The sequence below is a fragment of the Juglans microcarpa x Juglans regia genome, chromosome 2D (assembly GCF_004785595.1).
Source record: "Juglans microcarpa x Juglans regia isolate MS1-56 chromosome 2D, Jm3101_v1.0, whole genome shotgun sequence".
NCBI lineage: Eukaryota > Viridiplantae > Streptophyta > Magnoliopsida > Fagales > Juglandaceae > Juglans > Juglans microcarpa x Juglans regia.
The window spans coordinates 41245614-41269091 of NC_054596.1; the positions used below are offsets into that span (position 1 = coordinate 41245614).

At 35.5% G+C, this 23478-nt stretch overlaps 3 protein-coding genes across 3 annotated transcripts; 1 reads left to right on the plus strand and 2 right to left on the minus strand.

Moving 5' to 3' along the window:
• The first annotated feature begins 1384 nt into the window (after positions 1-1384).
• Positions 1385-8057, plus strand: LOC121248770 (autophagy-related protein 9-like). Its single transcript, XM_041147325.1, is given in 11 exon segments — positions 1385-1615; positions 1951-2600; positions 2735-3055; positions 3460-3682; positions 4824-5003; positions 5099-5305; positions 5839-5916; positions 6026-6096; positions 6403-6513; positions 6998-7089; positions 7092-8057. Coding segments are annotated over 10 exon segments (2601 nt in total). The 5' UTR covers positions 1385-1615; positions 1951-2019; the 3' UTR covers positions 7829-8057.
• A 1120-nt stretch (positions 8058-9177) lies between these two features.
• LOC121248769 (RING-H2 finger protein ATL16-like) lies at positions 9178-10969 on the minus strand. The gene has a single exon (XM_041147324.1). It carries the CDS (start codon positions 10638-10640, stop codon positions 9597-9599), a length of 1044 nt encoding a protein of 347 aa, XP_041003258.1. The 5' UTR covers positions 10641-10969; the 3' UTR covers positions 9178-9596.
• A 4159-nt stretch (positions 10970-15128) lies between these two features.
• LOC121250474 (hyoscyamine 6-dioxygenase-like) lies at positions 15129-17783 on the minus strand. The gene is made up of 4 exons (XM_041149603.1): positions 17488-17783; positions 16888-17138; positions 16378-16699; positions 15129-15555 (listed from the first exon to the last, which is right to left on the minus strand). Exons 1-4 carry the CDS (start codon positions 17701-17703, stop codon positions 15301-15303), a joined length of 1044 nt encoding a protein of 347 aa, XP_041005537.1. The 5' UTR covers positions 17704-17783; the 3' UTR covers positions 15129-15300.
• Positions 17784-23478: the final 5695 nt, after the last annotated feature.

Below are 23478 nucleotides of genomic sequence, written 5' to 3' on the forward strand. Positions count from 1 at the left end.
GTACGGGAGGAAGTGAGAGTAAGATCGATCAAGGGTTAACATGGGAGGAAGTGAGAGAGAGAGAGAGAGAGAGATGTCACTGAAAGGGCTTGATGAGAGAGAGAAAGGGGCTCAATGAGAAAGAGAGAGCACTGAGGGGTGAGAGGGGGCACAAGAGTTTATGGGGTGAGAGAGAGAGAGAGTGGTCGGTGTGAGAGAGAGGCACTGAAGGGGGTGAGAGACTTAGGCTCGGTGGTTTTATCTTCTCAGACCATGACGTGGCGACTAGACCAGATTCACCACATCACGGTGTGTAGTGTAGGAACGACCGACCAGATGATGAATAGATTTATAAAATGAGATACAACTGTTTATAAATGATATGTTTATAAATAACTGTATCTAATATTACTTTTTTAAAATTTATAGTCTGAAGTGTTTTGTAGAGTTCATGAGTTGGAGTAGTTTTTTGAGTGAGATATGTAATCGTTGGGGCCTCACAACTTTATGCTTTTACCAAAAAGCCCAAATACAATAAAATGTTGGGTCCTACTGAAACCAACATGAGGGTAGTAGTTATTATGGCAACAAATCTCTCTGCCACCCAAAAATTTAGTTTCACGCCCATACTCTTATCTCATTTTTCTGAACAAAATTTTTTTTCTCTTAAGATTCTAATCTCCAAAATAAAAATCTCAATCTTAATCATTTTACATAATTGTAATATATAAACTCATAAAATCTACCTAGATTTGTTTAAAATTTCCAGAAAAAAGAATAATTTTATTTGTAGGATATATTATAATTTAAAGAGGATTTGTATATCTTTCAATTTATAAATTATTAAAGACGATGCGAAAATTAGAGAACAAAAAAATAAGTGAAAAAGATCACCAAAATGATTTGCATTTGAGGCTTGTTAGGTATAAGTGGTTTGGCATACAAAATCGCGTATCAACGCTCTCATAACTTTTTTATTAAAAAAAAAATTCTTTTCTAGAGAATAAGAAAGTTATGTCTCACAAAAATTATTTTCCTTTTTAATTCATATTATTTTATTAAATATATATTTTGTATTTAACATCAGTAGGCAGTTTTTTATGCAAAATCGTTTGCAAGAAAATGTTTTCTTTTTTGTTTTTTTAATTGTTTTCTCCGCTGATCAATAAAAAAGTTTGAAAATATTTACTCAATCAACAACTCTCGTCTCTTTGATTGTCAAAAAAAAAAAAAAAAAGAACTCACGTCTCTTTGACGTATCTTTCAGAGTCGGAAATAGAGAAACCCAAGCAAAAGGCCTACAAAAATAAATAAAAAAGGCCTAAAGCACACCACCAGCCACCTTGCGGTCCGATAATCATTAAAGAAATCGGGAAAATTCCTCTGTCTTCCACGCAACCAAACACCTCTTCTCTCTCCCCTTCCTTTCTACTTGGGTTTCCCATCTGCTTCGATACAACACCGTACTGCTTCAGCTTCTGAAGTTAACCTCAAACCCTCTCGGTCTATCCTCTTAAATTCGTTGATTCTGACGGTTTTTCGCCCCAATTCTTTGTTGGTTATCAACTAAATTCGGTGAATTTGGTTCATTTATCGCCCTATTATTTTGATTGCTCATTCTTATTGTGGGCCGCAGGTAATATGTCGCCTACTGCAATTCAGTAATATTTGTTGCATTGGATCTTATTTTTGCGATTTGATATTGAGCTTTTATATTTTTTTAATCTTATTTTTTTTTTTTATATGCTGTTTGCCTTCTTGGTACGAAAGTTTGATTCTTTCTTGCTAATTGTGCTTAAAAGTACCAATAGAATAAATCTGGAGTGTATTGGTATTTTCTTGTAGTAAAGTTGTAATTTTTGTACTTCCTAGCGTACCCATTTGCGAATCTTGACACAAGTTTTACTTTTTAATGTAATCATTCATGAAAGAATACTAAGAGGGCTAATGTTATTTTCTTCTTCTTTACAGAACCTTTCCTTAATGCTTGTAAGTGGTTTGTGGAATGGATTGGCTGTATTTGCCTGTCAGTCTTTGTGAATGATGTTTGGTGGGCCAAAGGGTGCAAATACCCTTAGCACACTCAAATCAAAATGGCGTGGTGAATCATCTTTGACCACAGGTTTGCTTAAGGACGTGCCTCCTGAGATTGAATTGTCGGATTACGGAAAGGTACCGCCAAGTCCTGGTAGTGAGAGCCCTTCGGGGCTTCTTAATGGTGATTCTTTGAATGTGGAACCAATTGCTGATTTGGACCTGTTCTTTGAAAGGCTTTATGGCTACTATTGTGAGAAAGGGCTTTGGTGCATCATTATAAAATGGATAGTTGAGCTTCTAAGCCTTGGATTCACCATTTGTTTCTCAGGATTTTTCTTATTATATGTTGACTGGAATGGTCTTCGTAATGCCAAGTGTGGGATGGATGCAGTTGAATCTGGGATTAAGCCCTGTGATCTTGCTAAGGATGCTCTTCATCAGCACCCATTAACCCCGTTAACACTGACCAAAGCTATAATTGTTGGGTATTTAGGGATTTTTTCTATTTATTGGATCTTTTGTTTTTTGAGGTTCTTCGCTCAATTAAAGGATACTCTGGGGGTTCGTCACTTTTATTACAACAAGTAAGCCTGAGAATAATTCTAAGTATACAAATTTTGATGGTGTTGAATGCAACGTTTTGTCTTTTACTTAGTTCTTATGTTTTAGTACAATTTTATCATTTAATAACAACGTCAAGGATGTTCTCTTCTTGCAGTCTCCATGTTACAGATAATGAAATTCAGACCATGCCATGGGCGACAATACTTGAGAAGGTTGTTCAGCTGCAAAGTTCACAACAGTTCTGTGTGATTAAGGATCTTTCTGCCCATGATGTCGTGATGCGGTTGATGCGCAAAGAGAACTACTTGATTGGAATGCTCAACAAGGGGGTGCTTGCTTTCCCCATCTCTCAGTGGGTCCCAGGTGCTGGACCGACTGCCAAATTTGTCTCAAACGGAATGCAACATCGTCTGATACTGACAAAGACGCTTGAGTGGACCTTAAATTGGTGCATTCTGCAGAGCATGTTTGATCGGTACATTGAATTTTTCATGAGTAACTAGATATATTTTGTTTCTGGAACATATTACATAACACGCATTCAAGCTTCATGCTAACATATAAGGCATGCTTGCATTAATTATCTTCTACAATATGCGGAAGAAAGTATTTCCCCCTTTTGGGAGTTGTTACATATTTGTTATTTTCCTTTGGTATCATTTGACGAATAATATTGCATCATGCATTAATTTCAAGAATTTTCCTACTCTGCACCCTTGGTCAAGAGACGGGCTTGGGATGAGGTTCCACGTTGTAGAAAAAAATCAAGAGTTATACAAACATGCGTTGTGGTTTCATTTGTCAAAGGTGCATGACATGATTTATGATCTCCCTCCACGATTGTTGATGATTTTCTGATCTACTGTGCTACTTCTACAGAAACTTCTGTGTTAAAAGGGACTTTGTATCTAATCCTGCAACATTAAAGAAGAGGTTTATGGTAGTTGGGCTTGCAATGCTTCTTCTTTCTCCATTTCTTGTCATATTCATGCTGGTGTATCTCTTTCTGAGGCATGCTGAACAGTTCTATAATCACCCAAGCACTGCATCATCTCAAAGGTGGTCAACTTTGTCAAAGTGGATTTTTAGGGAATATAATGAGGTAATTACTATTTTTATCTCTCTTTTATAGAGTTCAACCAAAGTTTTTCCTGGGTTCATAATATATGCTGCTTCTGTATCTGCTGCGTGCTCAAAATGTGGGTATGATTCTTAGCCAGTGGGTGGAAGCATTTTCCATGTCTTGATAGGGTTGCCTATTGATTCATCAGTTCTGTCTTTATAACTGTAATCACCATTCAGTATGCTTGTTCTACCTGTCTATCACTTTTTTTTTTTTTTTTACCATTGTATATTAAAGACTTTGGTTAAAGAAAACAATGCTACAATGTAGGGAAATGAATAGTGATCAGAATGATATGGGATAAATTACAATTTATATCTTGTGATGAGGCCTAATTCTATATTTCTGAATTTTGGAAAGTTACACCAAACCTCTTTGTAGTTTGAATGAAACTGAAGTGTTTCAGATCTAATCTGTAAGCTATGAGAGATGTGAGAGATGTGGTGCCAATAAGTGATGCCTCATTATTGGCACCCCAGTTGGAGATTTGAGAGATGTGGGAGGAGTAAAGTCTGAAGGTAGTCTTGCTACTATGTACACTTCACATAATATCACAATGATTGAGGAAGAAAAAAGAGTAAACAGACTGTGGAACTAAGATGCGTAATAGATGACAGAGCAGCATAATTTCATTCAGTTCAAAAGAATGTTTCATTACTATGGTTTCATTGTTTCTTCATATTATTTTCATTTAAATGAACTGAGCGATGCGATTCTTTTCTGCAAGAATTCTTGTTGGCACTACTGGCTATATTACAAAGCTCGCAAAGATGATATGTTCAAGTTATTCTAATACCTATAACTTGGGGTCAGATAGTTCAACACAGGTGTGGATCACCTGGTCAACAGTAAAAAATAATAAAAAAAATAGAATGGAGAAAATGATAGGAGTTAAATTGGACCGATTTATGGGATATGTTGGAGGCTTACAAGGTAAAATTGACTCTGCCACAAAGGCAAGAATGTGTTGACTCAGAACAGGAGTTGGGGGTTGTTGATCCTATCATGAATAAGTTCAAACCACTTTGGCTCCTCCTACATATAATATTTGTATTTTATATGTAACCTCTTTGTTTATTATGCATTAGATTTAAAAGTAGTATCTGTTTTTGTGGGACAGGTGGATCATTTGTTTAAGCACCGGATCAATAGCAGTGTGGATCATGCTTCTAATTATCTCAAGCAATTTCCTTCTCCTATTATTTCTATTATTGCAAAGTTCATCTCCTTTGTATCTGGTGGTTTTGCTGCAATCCTTATCATCATTGCATTTCTGGAAGAGTCACTGCTAGAAGGCCATGTAACTAAATTCTTTCATATCTTACTTTGATGGCATATCAAACCGTTTGTATATTGAGGATAATTTTTTTTTTTTGCCCTTTTTTAAACTATCAGATATTTGGACGCAACTTGTTTTGGTATGCTGCTGTTTTCGGAACTATAACAGCTATTAGCCGGGCTGCTGTTACAGATGAGCTTCTAGTTCTTGATCCTGAGGGTGCAATGTCTATGGTTGTCGAACATACACATTATATGCCAAAGAGATGGCGTGGCAAAGAAAATACTGAGACGGTTCGCATTGAGTTTGAAACTCTATTTCAGGTATTTAACTATTTTTAATGTTTTCATTGTGGTAGTTCTGGCATGAGTTAACTAAGAAACTCCAGAAACTTATTTTTGCTTATAATTACGAAAGGGTGCAATAGCCGAATTATCGAAAGCCAAATAGGCACAAGGAAAAGTGCTGGATGAAATTGTTTGTTTACGTAGATTTGGATATGGTGCAAGTTTGATACATACCCAATTGTTGGATATGATGGCCGTACCCTTAACCAGAATGTTGTGTTGACAAGGTTACAGTAGGGTGAAGTGTAAGGGTTACTGGGTTCTCGGTTGTGTGCCTTAATTTGCTCACATCTATTAGCCACTGTCCATTCTCTCTCCCATCCCTTATCTTGTGTCAATTTGGGTAAATGCAAATTTGGTGCTTATAAGCTTTATGTGAACTGACTCTGCCGGAAAGTTTGGCAAATTAAGTCTAGGGAAGATCACACTTTCCCTCCCCCACCCTGTGGGGCGGCAAGGTAGTGAAGGTTTTAACTACTTTTGTGCTCATGATTTTTTTCCTGATGCAGTATACTGGAATGATGCTACTTGAGGAGATGGCCTCAATTTTCCTCACTCCGTATTTACTTATATTTGTTGTCCCAAAGGTTTGGTTTGTTGTAATTTTTGACTCCTGATAATTTTTTTATTCTTCTGCATCATAATTTCTAGTTTTTGGGCATGTCATGTTTTGAACTGAGTATATTTATTTTGCAGCGTGTGGATGACATTTTGCAGTTCATTGTAGATTTCACAGTGAATGTTGAAGGTGTTGGTCATGTCTGCAGGTTTGTCTTCTTTGTTTTGATTTGCTATTCAGGCACCACACATATGAAGCCCTCTCTCTCTCTCTCTCTCTCTCTCTCTCTCTCTCTACATTTTTTTTTTTTGATAAGTAAGAGATAAATTTTATTAATATGAATGAAATAAGCATAGCTCATGTACACAAGAGGTATACAAAAGAACACCTAGATACATTCTATGAATGGTAGTTAAAGACAAAGTCATGAGCATTGTTCCCATTTAGTACAATAGCTCTCTCTCTCTACATTAATAAGATTTATTTTTATTTTTAACTCTCGATCTTTTGGCAGTTTCAGCGTCTTTGACTTTCAAAAACATGGCAATAGCAATTATGGCTCACCATATAATGCACATCGCACTGAGAGGAGTTCTCAGGGGAAAATGGAGAAATCATTTTTGAGGTACTTTTGCTATATTTCTGGTAGAGTTGATCTAATTCTGGTCACGGCACCTTATCTTCTATATTATTTTAATTGGGAAAAAATGCCTAGAATTTTCTCTGTGCAGTTTCAATTTCATTTAGCTTTCTAGTAGTATTATTATAATATTTTAGAACTGAAATAAACCTCAGCAAGGCTGCAAGCGCCAGTTCTGCAACTATCAGTCCCTCAAGTCTCTATCTTCTCTTCCTTATCTTGCTCTGTTTCTAAAGTTTCATTATGATTAATTGGGTATAAAATGAATGATTGTTCAAATTGCATTAAGGAGCATGATGAGTGGGGATGTGATAATCATTTTAAATCACAACTTGAAGGGAAGTGTGTTGTTTGTGATGTTATAGGTGCCATGGTGCTTTGTTAAGTAGTTTTGGACAGTGTGGCTAAAGTGGCTTTGGAGTAACTATTTCCTACATCTCAATTTTTGATGATCCTATTCTGGTTTCAGCTTTCAAAGTAACTACCCTTCGTGGGAACCAAACACTCAAGGAAAGCAGTTCCTGTCGAGTCTTAGGACTTTCAGGGAGCAAAATCTGCATGGACAGGGGCCAGACAGGCATATTCTCCGAGAAAGTGGCGAGGGAGCCCCGTTTTCAGAGGTCGTGGAGACAGACGTGGGTTTTTATCAAGGGAGCTCACACATAATAGTCCTGGAACTGGCTACCAGTTGGGTTCTCTATGGCTAACTGATGCAGATCAAAAGAATCATCCCTATCTTCTTGATTGGTATTATACCTCACGACTGAACCACGTGGCTGGTCACTCGGGAGACACTCCACGGGACTTCGAAGCAACTGATGAGCAGCATCCTGGAGATTATTGGATGCCATCCAACTTGACAAAAAATGAACCAAGGTATGAAGAGTACTGGGGTGACCATTACGAGGATCGAGCTCAGTCCCATCTTGGGGCTTCAACATCAACTCCCTTCTTCCGGGACAGCGTACTACAGCATCATGCTTCTAGTAATTTGGCACACCCAACTACCAGGAGCCAATGGTGGGCCAGAAGTGGGCCATATGGTGGGCAGCCCCAGACAAGTTTTCTGGAGCCTCCTGCTTTCACTCACCACAGTTCAGAGAATTATTATGACAATCTTTCAGATAGAAGCTTGGAGGAGCAAGAACAACACTTGGACTGGAGAAATAACCGCAAATTAGCCCAAACCACTTGCATGGATGACTTAGAGGTGGGAGAATTAAATCTTCATTTCGACGATATATATAGCAGACCTCCAGAAACTCCCAGAATAAATCAAGTGCCTACAAGCTTCGAGTGATCAGATAATTTGAATGTACATGGGTTTCCATTACTCTGTTTGTGATGGGTGTTCTGTGTAAAGGAAACTCTGTATTCTTTATTGTATATAAATTCATCATGGTTTATTTTCTCAGTAGGCCTCAAGCTTGAGCCGCAAGGTGACAGAGGTCCAAAGTGATCAGAGTCCTGAAAATGTAAAAGCTAGATACAAATAGAAAAACTAGATACAGAGAGACCATATTCGTTTATAACTTGACCTGTATCTTGATTTGAGGTTTGGAAATGTCCAACATTTTCTTGGGCATTTGAGGACATGTTGATGTCTGTCCATCCTTGACAAACTACTAGCTTTGGGAATTCAGGAAATGTTTTGTGCTGCACACTCAACAGATTTAGGAGATCATTCAAAAAGCATCTTGAAGGATCTCATTTAGGAATAAAACCAATCTCTTGCTGACAAGTGTCTTACCAAAGGCTATCTGCGACATTTCATAGCCCGTTTAAGAAAGCTACTCATTGAGTAATGGATTTGCAACGCGTGTCATATTTGTGCTACATTCTCACTGGTTCTCTGTAACTGTCAGCTATGGCAGCAATGGATTGTTTGTCAAGCAAGCTGTAATCATGCTCGCGAGGCAGTGATTGACTCTGATTATTTTTTCTTGAAATGTAGGGTATCGTGTTTTTGTTATGATACTACAACTCTGTATTTCACTGGAAATGTTATTATGATGTTCACATCCACTGGACCTAGTTTCTGGTCATGATGTTGTCCACTCATCAATACCGTTCTATTATCTTCAGTTTGTTCTGATTTGTTACCTGGGGAAAGAAAAACTGAGATGTTTGTTTTCTAAAGCAATGAGAAACATAGGAATGAAACACGAGAACCATTGAGTTTTGAATGTCATTTATGAGAAACATGAGAAAGTCGTGTGGTCACATAAGTAGGTATAACTGTTTAATACGTGAAATATTTAATTAAATAAAATATAATATAGAGTCATTCGAACTTAAGACTTGACACCATGCAAAATTGTCTTTTATTTTAAAAATTTAAGTTACTCTAAACAAGTCAATTTAATTATTTAAACTATATTCTAACAATTTGTCATCAGAACTTTTAGCTCAGACGAGCATGACCATATAGAAACTAGAGATCAAGACCAAACCAAACCAACATGCATGCGAGGGATTTGTAGAGGAAATCCGATTCTTCTGCATGTATTAGATTGAGATTTGACTCTCTTTTCATTGTCTTTCTTTCCCCAGGAAGAAGGCTTCTGATTGGAAACAGTGAAGATGTCTAACCAAAATTATCGGGGACTTATAACGGAAGGCAAAAAGAAAAAAAAAAGAAAAGAAAAAAAAAAAAAAGGCGGCCGTCCCGTTCATCAACACAGATATTTGCTTCCAGGATAAGGTATTGGAGATCATTTCCAAGGAGACCTTTCTCACGCTTTCACTTATGGTTATTCATTCCAGTGGGTCCCGGCCTCTACCCTGGCTTCCATTAATGGGAGAATTACAACAGTCATTTTCATTTGAGAAAGGAAAAAGAAAGCAATCATTCTCTAGCCCATGCTTACTACCCTTCAGCAGTCCAGACTTTGTCTAATTTTTGTCGTTTTTGTATTATATGATATTCATCTTAAGTCTCTCTTGCACTCGTCTATTATCCTTGTCTGAACATCCAATTGACCGTTAAAACTTCAAGTAACTCCACTCCAAAACAAAAAATGAAACCCGAAATTGATACAAATAAATAAAAAAAAACTAATCTCAAATTAAAGCTCGGACTCAATGGGAAGAATTGCTTTTCTGGATCCTCGGCCATGTCTAAATGGGAAGAATGATCTTCGACCTCTGCTGTCGTAAGCTTCGCTTGTACCATCCTCATGACTGTGATCCCTATTTCGTAGAGTGATTTCTTGAACAGTTAAGTACAGCTGTTGATCAGCTGCAGAATCCATTGAGAAAGATCTTCTGATGGGTTGAATAGAAAATTGATCATCTTTCTTTCTTGTATCAATGCACTCATCTCCCATGATCGAAACATGGTGGAACTTACTTGGTTTTAAGTTTCCAGGCTTCTTTTCCAACTTCCTTGGTGAATTATTCCTGGGCTGCGCTGGAACTTCTAGTGAATCATTTCCTTCTTGTTGCCTTTGTGGTAATGCAACTTCATCTTCTCCCCCCAATTCAATTACCACAAAGTCTTCATCACTACTCATGATGCTACTGGACAAGAGTTGAGAATTTTGTGGTGAAGAGCTTGGTGCAATAATATGATTAATCCGATACCTGTTTGTGCCTGAAATGCTTGATCTGCAAAGAGGGCAATTTGCATTGCTTTGAAGCCATATATCGATGCAATCCAAGTGGAATGCATGGCTGCATTTGGGAAGAACTCTTAGCATATCCTCTTCTTGAAACTCATTCAGACAAACCACACAACAGACACCTCTTGGCTCACCTTCCCTTCTGAATGGAAACATTGGGATTTCACGAATGACAGACTCATCAAGCCCACGATTCCACATTGATGGGGAGAGAGCTATAAAGGGATCTTCACTTTCTCTTGCTCTCAATGTAGAAAACCATCTCAGCAGATTTGCTTGGTGCCAGTTTGAGCAGCACTTGGTCACAACGATGTAGTAGCTAACTAGCAACAAAGCTGTGGTCATGATGCATAGAACGGCAATGGCTAATATGGGAAAAGCAGATTCTGAAGTAGGCAGGGCTGGTTGATAAATTGAGTTTGCTTGGGTTTTGATGGGTTTTAGAGCCTGAGATCCAATGCTGTAGAAGTGATTCTGGTTTGGTGCCATAATTGCAGATGATTTGAATGAGAGCTTTCAGAAGTTTGGAGCACAAATGGAGAGGGGATTTATCGGTTTGACTAACGATTCTACTAAAATCTTGAAGAGAACGACTCACACTAGTTAATCTGATACAGTAATTTATATCCAGAGACTTGGGGAAAATGACAAAAGGAAGAAAAGGAGAGGAGAGAGGAGGGGGAGGGTTAGAAACTTCAGTGAAAGATTGATTTGAATAAAAAAATAAAGAAGCCTATTGATTACATGGGATGAATAAGGAGCATGCACATGTGCTTCTTTAGTTGCATAGACATGCATGGAGATGAGAGCTGGCTGTTGAGAGAAGGCCTTGGGTTTGACTTGAAGACATAAATGTTGGCAAAAAGGTTCATGGGGGAGCTTGAAAACATATTGAAGTATTACTTGTTTTTATTTATTGAGTCGGTCTATTAATTTGGAGATCTTTTGCAATCTATATATAATAATCTCATAAATGAAATTGGGAGACCTAACAAGTTCTTGGTGTGCCTTTCCCATGTGATATGACCTCTACAGTATCGGCAAGGGTATCCAAATTCAATGAGACTTTCTTGAGCCTTATAATAATAATTTAATATTGTTATATCTCCCCCCGGCCCCTTCTTTTGGGGTGGGGCTTTGAGTTTAGATGTATGTAAAAGTAAAATGCAAGGCTTTTGTTTAGAAGACAAGTTTAGCCAGCTAAAACTCCCATCTCTCTAAATTTCCAACCCACCTCGGCCTTATTTAGACCCGTCAGGGGTTGGGAAGAGCTTCCTTCTCTTCTTCTTCCAGTTCCAGTGCCCCTTCTGAAAAGGAAAGTTTTTCTTTTTCTCAATATATATCTTCCTTGTTTTTCTGAATTTAGTAAAGATGAAGCCTGACATGTTGTGTCAAGACCACCTCCGACTTACATGAGTACTGTACGTGTGTTGCCAAAGGAATTGGAAGCCGCCGATCTTCAATCTCACGCACAACCATGCAGGTCTCTAGGCCTCCAAAGTGACTCACGTTGCATTGAACTCAGCGGCATCTGCTTTCCCAAATACGGCCACCGTCATTCCTCACGCGCCTACCAACATCTAGACGTGCCAGTACAAAAGTCTGTGCGCTGCTAGTGCTAGTGCCGATCTCCAATGTCAAACCAATCCGGTCGATTCTAGTTGTAACTTATCTCCTTATCTAAATTATTAACGATTACGAAGCTATATATACCAGTTGTAGCAGCACAACATTACATTGGATGTCGCTTCCAATTACTTGACGCAACTCAGCAGTACTCAATTGGCTACGGCCATTCGGTAAAGAATGCAATTATGATATATATATATATCTATATATATATATATATATGGCCCCTGATCTTTTGGGTTTTAGGCTAAGAGCTCATTGAACCGGATACTATGAATCAACTTCTAAAATTTTATTTTCTATTTTGGTAGATCTGAAGAATTCTAATCGTTACATGAGCTAGCCTATGATCCACTGAGGAGGACTTTCGATCGATACTAACAAGCTGTGATCAGGGCTCGCTTATCTACTGAGGACTTGCTTGCAGGTGGCTCTTTTGAGAAGAATCTAAGAAAGAAAGAATATGGCCCCCCCACAACACAAATCCCTGCATGATTTTTCAGTATTTGCATAAATTAGTATTAAGTGGATGCAGCACATCAACTGTCGGTAACACGAGCAGTACTTTGCTTTTGACGGATATGATTGCTAAGAAGCTGTAGAAATCTAAAGGGAAACGACTTAGAATAAAATCCAAAATAAAATATTGTAAACTTAGAACAACTTTATTAGGAGATGGTATTGGAGGACTTGGTGCATCTTTTTTTTTTTACTAACCTAAAGTTTTTATATATAGGTCTATTTAGATATAGAAAAGGTTTCATCTCATCTCATTATTGTAATTTTTTTTAATTTTTATATAAAATATAATTTTATCTAAAATTATCTCATTCCATCTCATTATCCAAATGGTCCTTAATATTTTCACAAAATAAGAACTTCATGTTCATAGTTTCAATATGTCTTCAGAAAAAAAGGGAGTAGCGCTTCAATTGGTTTCATAAACAATTTCATGTATGTTTTGTTTCTGAAAAATACAAAGGAAAAAAAATGGCATTGTAATTCTATCTTATCAATCGTTATTTTGCTTTTTAAGCAGTCCTATCATTCTCCAAGCTGGCATTATTGGGCAATGCTCTAAGACTCCAAAGCCTACACAGAGGCCCAAAAACAGCCCACGTCATCCTAGCTGCTTCCAAACATGCAAATTAAAGAGCTTAAAGAACTGATCTTGATCATTGGGCTTGATGGGTGTATTGTAATTGTCTCGCTCAACGAAGCAGAAATTAATATATATATATATATAAGAATCAAAATATGTTACATTAATAACAGATATATAGGATAGAGATAATATTAATTACATGTTTGATCTAATTGTTATGCTATCTCTGTAGATAATGGAAGAGAAAAAGAAGTGATGCAGCAACAGAGATGGATGGATTTAGATTTAACGTATCTGAAAGCTGGAAAGGAAAGGAACTCTAGAATTGGGACAACGTTGTGAGTGGTGTTATTGCCCTTTCATATAGACTTCTAATTAAGACATGTCATAGCTTGAAATAGGGAAGAGTGTGCAGAATGATGTCGGCAATGATTATCATTGAAATTCCCATTCTCTGTTGAAAGAAAGAAAGAAAGGGTACCCTTATTTAATCCCTTTTTACTTCGTTATGTTTTGGACATCTGTGAAGAAGAGAGGGAGGGGGCCGGCCCCCTACTCTCCGACGAATGCACTTGGAAATTACAACGACGTACCCTAGCCACCTACCAACCCACTTTGATATATACTTCGCAGGCCTGGATCGACTCCCACCCTTAAGTTATAATGAAAAAGAGATGAATTATCTAGGACGACCTATGTTTTGAGTTTTAGGGAATCGACAAAAAAGATATTATTTATCTATATAGACATATAATTTATAATAATTAATGTTTAAAATTACTAGCTTAAAAAGTAAGGAAATTAAACGTTAATATTATATACAATTATTATTAACTTTGTAATTACTAATTAAATCTATGTTTTTTTAATTAATTTGATGAATCACAAATAAATTAGCATGCGACTTTACGTAGGATTTTTTTTAGGATAACCATTATACATATATATATATATATATATATATATTATGTGTGTGTAGATGCTAGCTCCATTTTACCTACCAATTATTCACGCTTCCCTTTAACAAATAATATAATTATTTTTATAAAAAAAAAAAAAATGTTTCCTCCTTTTAGATCGATAAGATACTGAATCTAGTGGATTTCCTCTTTGCTTGACAATGTATATTTTATCCTCATTTACACCTTTTATCTTTGCAATTAATTGGTAACTTGTTTGGCTCTTATGCCCTATTCAGCGTCCACTGGGTTCTTTTCCTTTGTTTTTAACTAATTATTAGCTTGTTTGGTTTATGTCCTAATCACCTTTTTCGCTGCCATAATCTACCTAGTGGCCGAGCAGTATATGTGATGCCCAGTCTTTTTCTTTGTTCTTCATTACCAACAGTTGTTGATTCATGGTGAAAATGTTGTACGTTTACAAACTAGCTATATATATATATATACCGATCGATCGATATATATATATATATATATAATACATACACTCCGCAGATGATCTTCGTGTTGCTAATGTGTTTGTATATACATACATATATACATATATGTATGTATGTATGTATGTATTATATTTTGGGCAAAGCTGTATGTAACGTACAAATAATTTAAGTGAAGAACAACAGAGATCTGCACTAATGTTTCTGCAAAACAATAGCAATAACTTTTCTGAGAATTTTATCTTGTTAATTATGATACGAACTATTATAATGCATGTGCATGGCTGACTATAAAGCCAAGCTTGCGAGCATTTTATTCATTTATTTACTTCTTTCCACCGTAAAAAGAGGCCGGGTAAGCTCGTTCTTTCCCTGTGCAAGACCTAATTTTCTGCATTTGTTTTTTCTTTTAATGCAGACCTCCCAGTAATTCTTCTCGGAGGTCTTGATCTGTTTTTTTTTTTTTTTCCTGAGAAGGTCTGATTGATGAGCTGATACTATTGGAAGAGATGGCGGATATCATGTAAGTGTCGATCTCAAATCTTATACTAGAATTTTGTGTCCATATATCTCACTAGCTATATATATATAAATTAATAAACTTTTCTTGTAGTTTGTTTCGTTTTGTTCAGTATATTATTTAATATTTCTTTCTTATTATTTACGAAATCACCAGCTTAATTGCCTCGGCTAAAAAGAAAAGGAAAAAATGTCTGTAAATATTAATTGTCTCTAATATGGAATCCCAGATGCCAAAGGACTTAGTAACAACACAGCAAATATTTTTCGGAGAGAATCAGAGAATGAATAAAATTTGATAATTTTATATTATTTTTAACTTGTGGATATCGCAGTCACAGAGCCATTCATCACAACCCTTATTGATGCCATCATCTCTGTGAAACTTAGCAAGATTGTATTAGCCAACTGATCCTAGCTACAACTTTATTTGCATATATGCATACCTACTGCCAAAGAGAATATATATATATATTTATGGCATCTTCTAGCTTGCTTCATTATGAGTCATGCATGGAGCTTATAAACTGCATCACTGCTTCAGCATTGCCAGATCTAGCCAAGAAGGTTTTCTGAAAATCTTCAAATTTCATGGATCTGTACTGTGGGGGATTGCATGTATTTATCAGGGCCTTTGCAGGTTCTATAATGCTGTCCTTACTAGGATAAATGAAGAAGGCAGCGGAAGTTCGAGAAACGCTTGAATTTGTGACTGCTCGATGTTCAGCACCTTTGAGCTTCCCATTGGTGATCATCTACCAACTCAGAGATAGTGAAACTTATCATGCTAAAGCCTTTTAATTACGAAGAAAATTGAAAACATTTAAATTCCCCGGCCGGCATTTATAAAGAGATGGAATAGTGACGGTTCTTAAATATTGCTCATGAACTGATAATAAAACCAATTATCCTCAAACAATAAAGAGACCTGAGATGACATCAAATCCTACCTAAATTAACCAAAAGTATTAGTTTGAGGGAGAGGATCAGGAGACCATCTCCCATTGAATAGCCCATAAGAGAGAGAGAGAGAGAGAGATCAGAGAAGAAGAAGAAGAAGAAGAAGAAGAAGAATTCATGATGTATTATTCGTTATGCATGGCTGAAACTCAAGGATGGAAACGACACATGATGATTCAAATATTCTTTATTTTGAATTATTGTTGTTGGTTGAGTTTAGGTATATTATTTAAACATATGGACCCAAACAAAGAAGTGAATATCATAAAATTCATTAAAGGAAATAAAAAGAAATTAAAACGGAAGGTCAAATACGTTTTAATTAAGCTGATTGTATCACATGATCGTCTACTTTTCACCATCTTTACAATCAGATTTGGAGTACAAAAGGGTGCCAATATTAGACAATTTGCGATATATAGTTTTAGAGAGTGAAAATCAAATTTGATAAATTGGGATGATCAAATCGTAAAATATGTGGGAGTTTGTTGTGGGAAAAATGTATGTAATTAACCCAAAACAGGAAAACATGAAAGGGCAAACGCATGACATGCAAGAAGTTATAATTAGGCCTGAATCATGCATATATACATATATATGGAGAGATATATATATACCTGCAACACATAACCTCCGTTAACTACAAAGGCATGAGGAAGAGGCTCAACACCAATCCATTCACCATCTTTGAAGACTTGAAGTCCATTAATTTCTTCTTGAAGTAGTATGGTGATGAGGCTAGGGTCTCTGTGTTTGAGTAGTCCTAGAGTCAAACTTGGGTCTGGGCATGGGGGATAGTGATTAACCAACAGTACAGGATTTTCAACAAGTCCCGGCCCGCTGAAATAACTGGTACTAAGTCCCAATCCTTGACAAAGCAGCTCCAAGATTTGATCCCCCAACTTTCTTAGTTCTTGTACATACTCCCCAACAACCTCCCTGGATATTGTAATTGCCAAAAACATCTAGCATGATCAGTTGATTATATATAATTAATACTGCAAAACAAAGTCGTCGTTGCATGCAAAATCTGAAGCTTGAAAGATCAAATTTATATATACTTTTGCATATCTCCTGTGCAGGTAAAAGTAGCTACCACTTATATGCAAGATTAATGCTTCCTTTACCTGTATCTAGTTGGCTTTGAAGGCCAAAATTGCATGTATTCCTCGAAAGGATGACAAGGGTGTGTCAGTGCATCCCTCCAGACGTGAACCTCCTCAGTTGTGTACTTTTCACTGCTCCTGTAGAATCTGCAGCTTTTATTGGGGTCCTTGGAACGTTGACTTGTCTTGTCCTTCCAAGACATGCCATGGAATTCTTTGAAAACCCCCATTGCATCATCCATTAATTTCTTGGAAACTCCATGATTGACGACCTGTTTTACATTTTTTGGATAGGAAATGTAAATTTTACTTGGTAACGATTATTAAACATGGATAAAAAAGATCATGCATATATATATATATATATATATATGTATGTGTGTGTGGATGCGCGCGCGCGTTTATATATCATACAAATCATCCCCTTATCATCGGAATCATTTGTAACCCTTGAAATAGAAAGCAAGGATTTGAAAACTGCGCGCTAGCTAGCTAAAAGCTGAGCTCCTTGTCAAACAACTTTTAGAAACTTTATGCCAAATTTGCAGAGAATCTAACAGAAGATCGGATCAGTGAAAAACTTAATAAAAGGAAGATAGAGAAAAAGGGTTCAGCTTGAACCTGGAAAAATCCAAACTCCTCGGTAGCTTTCACAATATGCTGAATGATCTGGGTTTGATCATGACCCTCAAAATCAACAACAGGAATTGTTTTGCACGGTTGAACGACGAGCTTCCCAGGTCTTTTTTCTGGTGGGTGCACATACGATTCAGGTACGAATTGAACATTAGGCCAGTTTGAAACAAGTTTCCGATCATCCCCGGCCTCCATGTCCATCAAGCTTTTGAATTATTGCAGAAAAAGGCTATCTGATAGCGTGAACCAAAGTTCGATGGTTCATTGGGAAAACGTTTGCAAGTTTCCCTCTTATTATAAGCTCATCCACATGCAAGGACAATTGATGGAATAAGATTAATATTAATCACATTTTTTTTTCTTTTTTTTTTCGAATAAGAATATATAATAATCACATGATAGTATATATGATACCATGGACCAAGTCCTTTTCCTGCACAAGGCTTTCATTTTTTTAGGTAAATAGAGTTCTACTTCTCGAGACCCAAGACAGGCATTAATTAAAACCTCTTTCTAATTATTTCAGAAACGTGAAGGGATTGACTAAAGTTTTATATCATGTATGTTAGCTTCAAGGAGATATTATAATATTGTATTCAATATTAAAAATAAATACTGGCCAGCAATCACCGGCCAATAAAATACACGGCCATGAAGTCGTGAAAAAATGGCATATACGTACACCAGTATATATACTTAGTATCTCAAAACCCTTCTGACTATATATATATATGATATTGATCATTTTGAAATCTTGGATGGAGATCAGGAAGGAGTATATATTGACAAAAATAATTGCTCCCCTTTATCGTGTATATATATACTTGCATGAGCTAGAACCTGAAAATTAATCATGTCTGTGTTGAGCTTAAGTTTATGATGCGGTGCATAATGAGATGTTGAGTCGTCTACGAAAAGTAGAACTAAAAAGTAGAGCAAGTTCTTTCGAGTGGAGGTCACAATACGTGTGTTGTGTGCAAGTCTCGCTCGATCGAAGGTCTCGATCTCGATCGGGATATCTATCTAGTTCTAAGTATAACTTTCTTAAGAAGAGCTAGCAGCTAGCCTCGCTCTTGACTGAAATTCAACTGATGGGCACTGCATCATGATGCGAAGTTTGGGAAAAGCTCGCAGCTTAAAGATCAGCATATATATATATATATATATATATATATATATATATATATATATATTTACAAATTAACCTTGTGAGATTTTTTATATTTTTACTCCATGTGATCTCCATATGAATCCTGCATTGACAAGTTGGAAATATATATAAAATGTTTAAAACCATGAGTATACAGCTGGTTAGCTAGCTAGAGATTAATTTGGAGGCAGATTTGAATCATGTGGTGTGTGTATATATATATGTGTGTGTGTGTGTGTGTGTGTGTGTATGTATATATATACATGTTGAACATTATATATACAATGTTCGATCGATCGTTTAGATTTGTGATGCTCGATCAATTCAATTTCCACTAGGATCGCCATGAAATTGAAAGAAAGGCTAAATTATATCGATTAATATTGCTCGTTCATGAGGTAATTTTTTAAGGGGTGCCTCTAATCAGTACGGTACTTGTATATCACCATCAAGGGTACGTAATTATTATCTCTAAATATATAGTTCATGTACAGACCAGAAGTCAAAGTTATAAGCTTTCCATCTGTAGTACTTGCTAAGATAGAGTACTCTCTCTCTCTCTCTCTCTCTCTCTCTCTATATATATATATATACACACACACACACGAGTACGTGCTAGAAGATTTAATTATAAACATTGATCATCTCCCTAGCTAGCTATTATTCAATAAAATAGGCGGAATTTTTTTGTAGCAATAAATTAGCCACGACATTGAGATAGAGATCATTAAAAGCTAGGATGTCGACTCGAAAGCAAGCAACTTCTGCGCATGCCTATGGTTCAGTGAAATATATAGCATCAAAGACATGCAACTTGCTGCTCGAAAGAGAAACATACAATAAATTTATAAACTGCCATTTCCTATTTTAAACGTTAATTAATTTGATCAGTGCGGACAGATTATTCTTGCAAAAGAATAACAACTTGTTCATACTATATATGATCTCTTCCTAGCGAGTCATTAGGGCATGTGGATTAATTGCTTATTATAAGAGGCGCAAGCTTTCAATAATGAATTGATATAGTTATTTTTTCCCTTAAGGTCAACTGGTGCATGTACTTTGTCATGTAATTATAAGTGACGGGTTGTTTTCAATGTACGTAGCTTCGGAATATCGGAAACCTAGTTTACTTTTTAGCTAGATTAGCAGCAAGTCCGTGGAAAAATCTCATGTTGCGAACCAGTTCATTGTTCCTTACTCAAATCATGAATGTTCTTGATGATCTATACATGCTGAAATTAATGACCAGCTAACATTCAACAACATGAATATCAGTTCATATTGCGAACCAGTTCATTGCTCCTTACCAAACCATAATTAACGTTGAACCCTACTTGCTGAAAATCAGAGTGATCGAATAATATATATATATATATATATATATATATATATATATATATATATATATTGTCGTGAATTAAGGAAGTACGTTATATTAATGTTTTAATGAGAAAAATTACTACAACATGTATACACTAAGATTACAAGCTAGCTAGATAGGGAGTTTGAAAACAAAGTTTGAGTGGAAAATACAGGGTATCATGAGAGTCAGAATTCATAAAAACGATTTCACTAACATTGTTGGATGCGGTCCATTTTGCAAGGTTGTGCACGATAAAATCGATATTTCTGATATTAATAAATCGATATTTCATCTAAAAGATTAAATTGATAGGAAGAGATAAAATTAATTATTTGTAATATATAAATTCTTAATTTATTAATTAGATGAAAAATTATACTCATCATCCGGCCCACACCACACGCTAGTACACATGGTTTTTTATTTTTATTTTTCTCTTACCAAATATACTATGGTGTATGGATGATGAATAGAAAAACTCAATTAGTTTAGGGGGAATAAAAAAAAAAAAAAAAAAAAAAGTGAGGTGTGTAGTCATGTGTGGGATGCATGATGATTAGTAGCAAAACTCAGTTTTTTTAATAATTATTCTACTAGTCTCTTTCATTTGGGGCCCTTGCTATATATATAAATAGGAAAAGTCTTCTTGCAAAGCTTTCCCCAGCTTATATTTGGGTTAGGCAACAACGTCATAAACAAGTCAAGAACTATCAAACGAAAGCTATATATATATATATATATATATATATATATTCTGAAAGCTATAGATCATCATATTAATATTTATGATCGAGCTGAGTCATCATCATAGCACGTAAATGCATCATGCATGATGGATGCACATGTCAAGTCCACATCATCATGATTGGTTAATTAATGCATGTTGAACTTACATGCTGATATGTTATGGATCAGTACGTAATATTTAAACAAATTCATCTCCCTGTTTGGAAACCGACAGCCACTACTCATGATGATCATCATGGTCATGAATTTGAAATAGCTGGTTCCATGCATGCATGCATGCAGTACCATATATACTTTCAGAATAAAATAGGAAGCAGGTGATTACATACATACAAACATCATTTATATATTTAAGTATGTATGTATGCCCCATGTAATGATAATCATGAAGATTGTTAATGACTGACAAACAGTCCGTCATTTCTGTATAGATATTTAAACGAAAAAAAAAAAAGACAAAAGGAATGTGGTAATAAAACGTTAATGTCAAATCGGTCGCATAGTACTACTGCAAAGAAATAATATATATTGATGAATCGGTAAAATGTAGAGCAGGCCAAGGCTTTTGATTCCTATATTTGGTATTCCTCTTTGCCACATTAGGAGTACCTATGATGATCTCAATAGATCATGCATTTGATAAGTCATTTAATTTATATATATATATATATATATAGTATATCCAAACTTTTCATAAAGATTATAATATATATATATAGAGCATGATGCATGCTTTTTATAAGCTCCACTTTATATTAACATTGATCGGATCCAACTATATATCTACCGGCCATGACTAGATAGCTACTTATGATCATGGTGATGATGAATTTAAAATATATATATTTGAGGCAAGTGTGCATAAAAAAAACCATTATTATAAGTGGATATGGAAAAATGATTTATTTTTCGAGCTTAGATCGATATTAATAATGACTTGCTTTCTTTGAGCTGGTTATAAGTTAAATACAAGGGCCGGAGAACATGCAGCCAAGAAATAGATTAATTTTCTTGCCAAATGATGTCAGCTGCAGCTTGTTGGTTTTTGTTTGGTTTTTTTACGGGCATGCACGTACGTATTTGATGCATATGATCAATGGCTGGCATATAGCAAGTGCAGAAAGTCTTTTTTAAAGAGTTAATTTCCCATATATATATATATGTGTGTGTGTGTATGCAATATTGGAGCCATGCATTTTTTAATTAGCTGCGCGCACTGCCTCATCATGCACAACGTCCCTGATCATGATCTATTCCTCATTGAAGTTCTTGGGGCCGGCCGGGAGGGCCCCCTAGCTAGCTGCCACTATCCTTTTTATAGTTTCGTCCCTAGCTGCAATTAAATAGACATTCATGATCAGACATTCAAAGAGTACAGGCAAATTAGGATAGATTAATCCTTATCCATTTTTCAGGAGATCGAAGATTAAACAGCATTCATTTCCTGATCAGGCTAATTCAATGCAGGAGAAAATAGCACTTAATTAAAACAATTAAGCTTATAAGGATTTGGATTATTCATGTAATTATTAATTAAGTTCAACCGCGTGAAGCAATTAATTAACTAGTACGTACATTTTTATGATAGAATTTACTTGATCAGGAGGCAAACCTAGATTAATTCCGATCTCCAACTGAGATCATATTATATGGTTACTAATTTTGGCAATTTAATTAAACCATATATAATATGATAGAATTAATTTTAAAATATAATTAATAGAAATTAAAATGAAACAAAAAGGAAGGATATAGTATATTTTTATTATTCTAAGTTAATATTAACTAATTAGACATGAGTATATATTTGTCCTTATATTTATTTATATAGAGAAATTGCATGAAAATGAGATTATAAACTAATTTTTCATGAAATTAGTTCTCTTATAATAAAATATGAAATTTTTCGATCCTAATATTAATATACGCAGCTAGCCTCTGAAGTCACCGATCGATATATATAGATATAAAGCCCCATTTCATCGGAAATAAAACTCGTCTAAAAAATACTGTCCGTACGTAGAAATAAATATTTGTTGCTTAGAAATAAATAAATATTTGTTGGATCATCATGATATGATCATTCATATCATTTCTCATTATTTCCTCTCGTACCGCGTACATGTATCGATCATGACTGATCATCTCAAATTTTATCCCCAAATCCATATCTCTGATCTCTTATTTTGTCTTTTATTTCTTACATGCTAATCATACTGGACATTTGACATGCAATGTGATGGTGATCTTCACGTAGTGCATTAATGTAGGCTTTTAGCTAGTGCTGGCAGTACGATATATATATATATATATATATATATATATATATATATATATATATAGACTTATAGCTACACAGCCAAATATTATTTTAGGGTTTTTGCTCGACTATAATTCATGTGGTTCTGGGCTTGTGTGATATCATTATCAGATGTATACAGTTTTCTAATCTTTACAAAACATAAGCAATGTCCCTGTTTAAAGTTGACAATATACAGAAACGTGCAATTATATATTTAGAAAAAAAAAAACATATTTTCTTACAATATATTAATGTAAATAAAATTAATGTGTTAGCATTTTGTTTTACAAAACTTGGTCCAATTTAATTGTAAATTAATACGTTCGGTAAAGTTAATTTAGATCGAAATTGGATAAAAAAAAATTAAAAGATCAATTTAAACTACCCTTCATGTCGATTCATTTAGTTGAA

What these genes read in the sequence shown, in the direction of transcription:
- LOC121250474 (XM_041149603.1), bottom strand. Translation starts at nt 17,703, where the DNA reads ATGGACATGGAGGCCGGGGATGATCGGAAACTTGTTTCAAACTGGCCT. An exon ending in TCAAAGCCAACTAGATACAG is followed by an intron (nt 16,700 to 16,887) that starts GTAAAGGAAGCA and finishes TACAATATCCAG; the next exon opens with GGAGGTTGTTGGGGAGTATG. An exon ending in ACGGAGGTTATGTGTTGCAG is followed by an intron (nt 15,556 to 16,377) that starts GTATATATATAT and finishes CTGAGTTGGTAG; the next exon opens with ATGATCACCAATGGGAAGCT.
- LOC121248769 (XM_041147324.1), bottom strand. Translation starts at nt 10,640, where the DNA reads ATGGCACCAAACCAGAATCACTTCTACAGCATTGGATCTCAGGCTCTA.